The 9,170-nt window shown below is 44.2% G+C and overlaps 1 protein-coding gene across 7 annotated transcripts in view; it reads left to right on the top strand.

Moving 5' to 3' along the window:
* Ppp6r2 (protein phosphatase 6 regulatory subunit 2) overlaps positions 1–9,170 on the top strand; it is a 91,954-nt gene that overhangs the window by 65,848 nt on the left and 16,936 nt on the right. For all 7 annotated transcript variants that reach the window (XM_026782486.1, XM_026782485.1, XM_005354355.2 and 4 more), the window contains 2 exons: positions 1,506–1,632; positions 3,071–3,223. In XM_026782486.1, coding sequence (XP_026638287.1) covers positions 1,506–1,632; positions 3,071–3,223 — 280 coding nt within the window. The remainder of the gene's footprint in view (positions 1–1,505; positions 1,633–3,070; positions 3,224–9,170) is intronic.

The following is a 9,170-nucleotide window of genomic DNA, read 5'->3' as shown; positions in this document are numbered from 1 at the left end:
CGCAGGGTTTCTCTGTAATTTTGGAGCCTGTCCTGGAACTTGCTCTGAAGCCCAAGCTGGCCTCGAACTCACAAAGATTTGCCTGTCTCTGCCTCCCAAGTGGTGGAATTAAAGGCATGTACCACTACCACCTGACTTTTAATCATTTTTTAGTGGTTTATTTATTCTTATTTTATGTGCATTGGTATTTTGCCTTTATGTATGTCTGTGTGAGGGTGTCAGATCCCCTGGAACAGTTGTGAGCTGCTATGTAGGTGCTGGGAATTGAACCTGGGTCCTCTGGAAGAGGAGCCAGGGCTCTTAATCTCTGAACCATCTCTCCAGCCCTGTCTCTGACTCTTTTGCTGGCTTTTGGGATCCTTATCCTCATACTGGGCTCTTTTGTCCAGTCTTCAACTTGATATGCCATGTTTGGTTGCTATCCGTGGGAGGCCTGCCCTCCTCTGAATAGAAATGGAGGAGGAGTGGATGGGGGAGGCAGAGGAGAGGTAGGGGGAGAGGGACTGGGAGGAGAGGAAGGATGGAAACAGCAGTTGGGTTGTAAATTAAATGAGTAAATAAATCTTTTTCAGTGTTAAAAAAGAAAGACAAAATAGAAATAGTCAACTATTTCTCTTTACATTAATTTTTAAAAATTTTTCTCCCATTCTGCCCTCAGTTTCCCCTCTTTCACTTCTCCCAACCTTCATCTCACCTCCTTCCCCCAGATCCACTCTTCTGTTTCCCTTAAAAAAAAAAAAAAAGAGCAGGCCTCCAGGGATATCAACCAAACAGTTACGGCTGTTAAGGATAATATCTTTACACTTTGAAAAAATTTTACAGCCCGTTTCCCCTCTCTCCTCTCCTCTCAGAGCCCCCCTTCTACTCCACTCCCCATCCACTCTTCCTCCATTTCTATTCAGAGGAGGGCAGGCCTCCCATGGATAGCAACCAAACATGGCATATCAAGTTGAAGACTGGACAGTTGAGGATCAGGGTCCCAAAAGCCAGCAACAGAGTCAGAGACAGCCCCTGCTCCTTTGATGCTTTATTTATTTAGGATTCTTTTTTCTGCATTGATCTCATATTACTTCTATTAATTGGAAAGTATATTTAAATATCATATATATACATATATATGTATATATATTTATCTCAGACAAATTGTCTTGTAAAAGCAAAAAAACTGTATGGCTAGTCTTCTTCCTGTTTCTCACTTGAAGATTGAAGACCCCTTCTAGGGATTAAGGGGACAGCAAGGCAGCAAGTCCTGTATCATTCCCCTTGCCCTTTGCTCTTGAATTTCACCCAGAAGTGTTTTGCTAAGGGGCTGAGAGCCCGCCTCTTCTCAATACACTGGTCACCAGATCGTGTGTAGAATCCTGAGTAATGTCCCTTTTCATATTTGTGTTTTGGATACTCAACATGAGCTTTTTGGGAGATGCAGAGTAGAATATTGACAAGGTAATGGGGAGTGCACAGGACATGGTGCAAATACCAAGACTGCCTGCTGTCTTTATCCACAGAACAGAAGGCTTGGTGGACTCCTTTTCTCAGGGACTGGAAAAGTCATACTCTGTCAACAGCAGCATCCTGCGTGGCATCGAGCCATGGCTAAAGAATTTCCATCAGCTCCTGCTCCACCCGCCAAAGGTAAATGGCGGGGAGAGATTATTAGGGATCTTGAGAGACATATGATGATGTAATATACAGGATAAGGCAGAGTATGGAGTTAAGTGTGCTTTGACCTACCCTTTGAGATACTAACTGGAGAACCAACCACTGGGCAGATGTTAAGATATGCTGTAGTGGGCTGGAGAGATGGCTCAGCAGTTAAGAGCATTGCCTGCTCTTCCAAAGGTCCTGAGTTCAATTCCCAGCAACCACATGGTGGTTCTGGTGCCCTCTTCTGGCCTGCAGGCATACACACAGACAGAATATTGTATACATAATAAATAAATAAATAAATAAATAAATAAATAAATAAATATTAAAAAAAAAGATATGCTGCTAGTTAGGAATACCCATGTTGCTCTACTAGGAGAGGCCTGGGAGCAGGACATTTGCAGACTCCACAGGTAACTAAGCACCAGGTTAACTAGCCTCTGGGTCAGGGCTCTCCTAGCCAAGCGTGGCTCAACTCCTGGTGGCCAAGATCCCAGGGAAGCTCTTTGTTGAGTCAACAGCTCAGGGTAGTTATTGGTTTAGGCTGAAGAGGGTGGCCTTCACAAAGGTCCTCAACTGCCTCCTGCCCACCAGGGCTTCTTCTCTGGTACTCTGACCCCACAGTCTAGTCCTTTCCCATACACAGTTCTTCCTAGTACACCTACCTTACTTACTGCTTGTCTTTTGTTTTGTCTCCCTCACTAATAAGGAAGGATTTATAGAGGCAAGAACTGTTTTATTAGCCTTAAACATTCAGTTTGTGGAAAAGTGGACACAGATGGATCAGAAAATTCCAGAATCCAATCTAATGAAGCAAGCTTGGGGCCAGTGAGATGGCTAAGTGGGTAAAAATGCTTTCTATGCAAGCCTGACCTGAGTTTGATTCCTGGGAATTGTATAAAGGTGAAAGGAGAGAATCAACTCCACAGAATTGCCCTCTGACCTTCATACATGTACTGTGGTATACATGTGCCAGGAGCACACACATATATGCAGTACACACATAAGCACATACAACAAATATACACACATGAACCTTTTTTTTTTAAACTGGGAAAAAGCTATTTTGCTAATGAGGCAAGCTCTTAGCTCAGAATCCCACAGTTGGGTCCTGCTACTTGCCTTCAGATTGCTACTGCCAGCTCCATCATGGATACTGGATACATTTTATGTGCCATAGTAGTGGTCCTTTGGCCTAGTAGGCGCAGGCAAGAGTCCCTGAGCTTCCTAGGAGCCTTTGGTCTCTTTATCCACTCTTTTTAGCCACGAGGGGATAAAAGGGTCCTTCATCCTGTGGATTTCTTCACTTCTTCTTGCAGGAAGCCCTGTCTTGATCACACCCTACTCTCTCCAGGCCAGGCATATCATAGGTGAGTGGCCTGTTTGTTATAAGACTCCAACTGGGTGGTGCCTCCTGTGTTTGCAGAAAAAAGCAATCCTGACCACTATTGGCGTGCTAGAGGAGCCCCTGGGGAATGCTCGTCTTCATGGTGCACGCCTCATGGCTGCACTGCTGCACACAAACACGCCCAGCATCAACCAGGAGCTCTGCCGACTCAACACCATGGACTTACTGCTGGTGAGTCAGCGCCATAGCAGCTCTGCTTGTCTGTATGAGCCAAGCACAGTCTTCAGTTGAACATGGAGATAGGTCAGGAGCACTGGGCAGGGTTCATCAGGACAGGCACTTGGGCAAAAAGACCTGCCAAGAAGAGGTGCTGATACCCAGATCATGGGTCTTTAATGTAGCACACTGAGCAATACAGGGATGTGAGTCAGTCTTAGGCTCACAGTAGCCTGACATACTAGGAACTTCCTGATGGCAGAGGGTGGGTATCTGATCTTGTCTCATAAGGCATAGTGTCCTAAGAGGTAAATCTCTTGAGTGTCAGGCCAGACTCATCTACATTGAGAATTCCAGGACAATCAGAGCTACATAGTAAGACCCTGTCTCAAAAAAAAAGACAGACAGACAGACAGACAGGAAGGAAGGAAGGAAGGAAGGAAGGAAGGAAGGAAGGAAGGAAGGAAGGAAGGAAGGAAGGGAAGGAAAGAGGAAGGGGGAAAGAGAGAGAAAGGAGGGAAGGAAGGAAAGGAAAGAAATAAATAGCAAAACAAAAGGGAGAGAGAAGGTCCTCGTCTTTCATCTTTCATAGTTGTCATCCTTGTGACTCTTGTCAAATCCAGTAGGAAATGTGCCTCCATCAGTAGAAACCACCCAGTGGCCTGTAGGTTATTTTAGTAGTAGTAGTATTTTAGTATTTTGGTGCTTGTTTTTTGTTTGTTTGTTGCTTTTGAGACAGGATATCTCTATGTAGCCTTGGCTAACCTGGGAGCAGACTGGCCTCCCAAGTGCTTAGGATTAAAGGCATGTGTTTCCATGTCTGGCCAGAATTTTGTAGATTTCTGATAAGAGAGATGAGCTGGCAGTGGTAACCTGCCTGTACCGGCTCTGAGCAGCAGGTGCTGTCTCAGAGCTGGTGACTGTTTCCTTGAGCAGGAAGATATGGATTGGGATGCCCTGTTGGGTACTGTTGACATGCACAGGCCCTGCTGGCATGTCTACAGCCTCTACTCCCAGAAAGCAGGAACTGCCTTCAAATAATGGCACTGCTAAGTATGGTGTCAAATAGAGTCTGGAGATAGTGGTCTACATGAGATTCTTTCTCTCTCTCTCTCTCTCTCTCTCTCTCTCTCTCTCTCTCTCTCACTCACCACCACCACCAAAAGTTACTTAGAACTGCTAAGATAGATGCCAGCTTGTATCAGAAGTATGTTAATAAAAGACTCATTTTCCTTTTCTTTCTAAAACAAATCTATCTTAATTTTTACCACCACCACCCCACCACCCCAACCCTGCTTGCTTGTTTTTAAGACAGGGTTTCACTATGTAGCTCTGGATGGCCTGGAACTTATTAAGTACACCAGGCTGGCCCTGGACTCATAGAGATTCTTCTGCCTCTGCCTTCCAAATGCTGGGATTACAGGTGTGTGCTACCACACCTGGCTCCACGTTACTTTTTGAGACAGAGTCTCTTAATGAATCTGGAACTTGCTGACTAGCAAGGGGATTGTCATCTCATCTCCTGAATGCCAAGATTACAAATGTGTGCTGTTGAGCATGACTTGTACATAGACACTGGGGATTGAACTCCGGTCTCTGGTGCTTGTATGGCAAGTACTTTACTGCCCCAGCCATTTCCCAGCCCTTGCTTACTTACTGTTTGTGTCTCTGGTCCTTGGACTAGAACCCAAGTGAGTACTCCATCATTGATCTACCCTATAGATATGTATACTCATTCATTCATCCACTCACAATTCTAGGAACTCAATCCAGGGACTTGCGTATGTTGGACAAGCACTCTACCACTGAACTATATACCTAATCATAGTTTTTGGGGGGCAGATAGGGAGCTTCTGCCTCCTGAGTGCTGGGATTAAAGGCATGTGCCTCTATGCCTGGCTTTTTCCCTTCACATTAATCTTGTATTTGTGGTGTGTGTGTGTGTATGTGTTTGCATGTGCACTTACAAATGCCATGGTGTGCATGTGGAAGTCAGGACAACTTGCAAGAATAGGTTTCTCTTCTGCCATGTGAGTCCTAGGAATCAAACTGTGGTTTTTAAGTTTTGATAATAAGCAGTTTTACCCTACTTTAAGGAAATCATTAAGCAGAGAAATTGGAAAGCATGAATACTGTACACTCTTAATGGGTCTGCAAAGCAAAAATTTGGTGGTTCCTCAAAATGTTAGCTGTAGAACTGCCATGAGATACTGTATATCCACTCCTAGGTTTGCATCTAAAGACCTTAAACAGATATCTCTCAAGGTCACAGCAGACTATTCACTACATACAGCAAAAAATATAAATAGTCCTAGAATCTGCTAGTAGATGAGTGATTAAACAAAATATATATATATGATTATAAATGCTTCAGCCTTAAAAAGAAAGGAAGTCTTGACACATGCTGCAAAGGAAATGAACCTTGAGGCCACTGTGCTTAGTGAAATATGCCAGTCACAACGAAAGCAATCTATGGTTCCACTTATACATAATATCCTAGAATAGTCAAATTCAAAGACAGAACGAGTGGAAGTTGCTATGGGTCTAGGGAGTTAGTATTGGTATAGTTCCGTTTGGGATGGGGAGAAAGTGCTGGAGATAAATAGTTGCAAAAAACTAAATTGTACATGTAAAAACAGTTAAGATGAGAGTTAGGTATGGTGTGTATGCCTACCGTCCCAGTATTTGGGAGGCTAATGGGTAGCACAGACAAAGCAATGTCCATAATGGTCTAACCCATAATGGACAAAGTGATCTTTATGATGATGTCACTCATACTGGTATGGGTGATCAATCATGGTGTCTCCAGGCACAAAACAGATAAGAAGTCTACTGCAGTTTTATTTGATCTAGATAAAATCTGTGGAAAAATTATTTTTTTAATTTATTTATTTATTAAAGATTTCTGTCTCTTCCCCGCCACCGCCTCCCATTTCCCTCCCCCTGCCCCAATTAAGTTCCCCCCCCAGCCCGAAAAGCAATCAGGGTTCCCTGTCCTGTGGGAAGTCCAAGGAATCCCCACCTCCATGTGGAAAAATTCTTAACCAAATGAAAGAAGGCTCCATTGTATAGTGGCAAAAGGGAATCTCAGTTTGAGAACTAATTTCCAGACTTGAACCAATTTGAAGACCCAGAACTGTAGGCGGACTTTTCTTTCCCTCCCGCCAGTTCCCAAATAACCAACATGGAGACTCAATATTAATTATAAATGCTTGATTGTGGGGCTGAAGAGATGTCTCAATGGTTAAGAGCACTGGCTGCTGTTCCAGAGGACCTAAGTTCAATTCCCAGCACCCACATGGCAGTTCATAGCTGTCTGTATCTGTGTATCTATCCATAAGGACCACCAGAAGCAATTTGCTTTCAGTTAGCAAGGCCAGCAGTATACCTTTACAATTTCACCTCAAGGATTTATTAACTCTTCAGCCCAGTGTTACAGCTTATTTTTAAGGGATCTTGATTGTCTCTTCCACAAAATATACATTGGTTCACTGTGTTAGTGACAATATGCAGATTGGACCAAGTGAGCAGCCACTTTGGACTTGTTGGTAACACACATGTGTATCAGAGAATGGGAAATAAATCCAGCCAAAATTCAAGGGCCTTCTACCTCATTGAAACCCTTAGGAATCCAGTGGTGATTAGGGGCATGCAGAAATATCCCTTCTAAGGTGAAGGATAAGTTATTACAGCTGGCCCCTCCCATCAGCAAGAAGCACAACTGTTAGTGGCCTATTTAGATTCTGGAGACAGCACATTCCCAACTTGGGTGTTACTCTGGCCCACATACCAAGTGACTCAGAAAGCTGCTTGCTTTGTGGAGGGAGCCTGGAAACAGGAGAAAGCTTTTCAACAGGTCCAGACCTCTGTGCAGGCTGCTCTACCACTTGAATATTTGATCAAATAGACCCGAGGGTATTTAAGGTGTCAGTAGCAGATAGGGTGGCTGTCTGGAGCCTTTGGCAGGCCCCTAAAGGTGAATCACAGAAAAGACTTTTGGAATTTTTGGAGCAAGGCTCTAACATCATCTGCAGACAACTATTCTCCATTTGAGAGACAGCTCTCAGCTTGCTACTAGACCAAAGTGGAAACTGAAAATTTGTCAGTGGGCCACCAAGTTACCATGTGACCTGAGCGGTCCATCATGAGCTGGGTACACAACAGCAATCTGTTATCAGATGGAAGTGGTGTATATTTTATCAGGCCCAAGCAGGTCCTGAAGGCACAAGCAATTTACATGAAGAAGTTGCCCAAATGCTTACGGTTTCTATTCCTGTTACAATGCCATCTGCTGCCAGGCATGTACCTATAGCCTCATGGTTGTGCCATGTGACTGGTTGACTAAGGGAGAAAAGACTAGGACCGGGTTCACTTATGGTTCTGTTCATTATGCAGGCACTGCCCAGAAGTGCACAGCTATAGCATTATAACCCCTGTCTGAGACAACACTGAAAGACACTGGTGAAGGGAAATCTCGGGGGAAGAACTGCGGGCAGCACACATGGTCATACATATTGACTGGAAGGAGACATGGCCAGATACTCAGTCACTGATTCATGGCTGTAGCCAATGGATTATTAGCTGGATGGTCAGGAACTTGAAAAGAGCATGATTAGAAAATTGGCAAGAAAGATATTTGGGGAAGAAGTATGTGGATAGACCTTACCAAATGGGCGAAGGATGTGAAGATAGTAAATGTTCATCAGAAGGTGACTTCAGCTGAGGAGGAGTAATCAAGTAGATAGGATGACTTGTTCTGTTATCCCTTTTCCCCAGCCTTCCTGTCATTGCCCAGTGTACCATGAACAAAGTGGCCATGGTGGCAGAGACGGGGGTTATGCATGGGCTTGACAACATGGACTGTCACTGCCCAGGGATGACTTGGCTACAGCTGCTGCTGAGTGCCAAATCTGCCAATAGTAGAGACTAACACTGAGCCCCAGATAGGGCACCATTCCCTGGGGTGTCCTGCCAGTGACCTGGTGGCAGGTTGACTAGTTGGACAAATTCCTCTGGAAAAGACAACATTTTGTCCTTACTAGAATAGATACTTATTCTGGTTATGCCTTTCCTGCATGTAATGCCTCTGCTGAAACTGTCATCCATGAACTTACAGAATGCCTTATCTGCCATCATAGAACTCCACATAGTATGACTTCTGACCAAGGAACTCACTTCACAGCCAGAGAAGTGTAACAGTGAGCCCATGATCATGGAATCCTCTGGTCTTACCATGTTCCCACTGTTCTGAAGCAGCTGGCTTGGTAAAAAGACAAAATGACCATTTGAAGACCAAGTTACAGCACCAGGTGGCAGCAGCCTAGAGGACTGGGACAGGGTTCTCCAGAAAATGGTATATGCTTGGAATTAGTGTCCAATATATGGCATGATTTCTTCCATAACAAGGATCCATGGGTCCAGGAATCAAGGGGTGGAAAAAGAATAGTTCAACTCATTATCACTGCCAGTGATACTTTAGAAAGATTGTTGGCTTCCTGTTTCTGCATCTTTAAATTCTGCTGAGCTGCAAGTTTTAATTCCAGAATTGCATTAAACTGGAAGCTCAGACTTCTCCTGGTCACTTTGGCTTCTAATGTCCTTAAGCCAACAGGCTAAGGAAGGAATAATGGTGTTATGAGGGGTAATTGATCCAGATTACCAAAGGGAAATTGAACTACTCATCCACAATGGAGGTAAGAAAGATTATGGAGTATAAACACCCTTTAGGGCATCTCTTAGTGCTACCATGTCCTGTGATTAAAGCCAGTGGGAGACTACAACAATCTAATCCAGGCAGGATGACAAAGGGTACAGACTCTTCAGAGTCAAGACCTGCTGAGGTTCTTGCTGATGGTGGAGGAAATGTGGAATGGGTAGTAGAGGAAGGTGGTTACAAACACCAGCTAAGGCCATGTGACCAGTTGCAGAAATGAGGATTATAGTTGACATGACTGTTTCTATC

Source organism: Microtus ochrogaster, chromosome 15 (genome assembly GCF_000317375.1).
Source record: "Microtus ochrogaster isolate Prairie Vole_2 chromosome 15, MicOch1.0, whole genome shotgun sequence".
Lineage (NCBI taxonomy): Eukaryota > Metazoa > Chordata > Mammalia > Rodentia > Cricetidae > Microtus > Microtus ochrogaster.
This window is presented reverse-complemented; position numbering and strand designations above follow the sequence as displayed.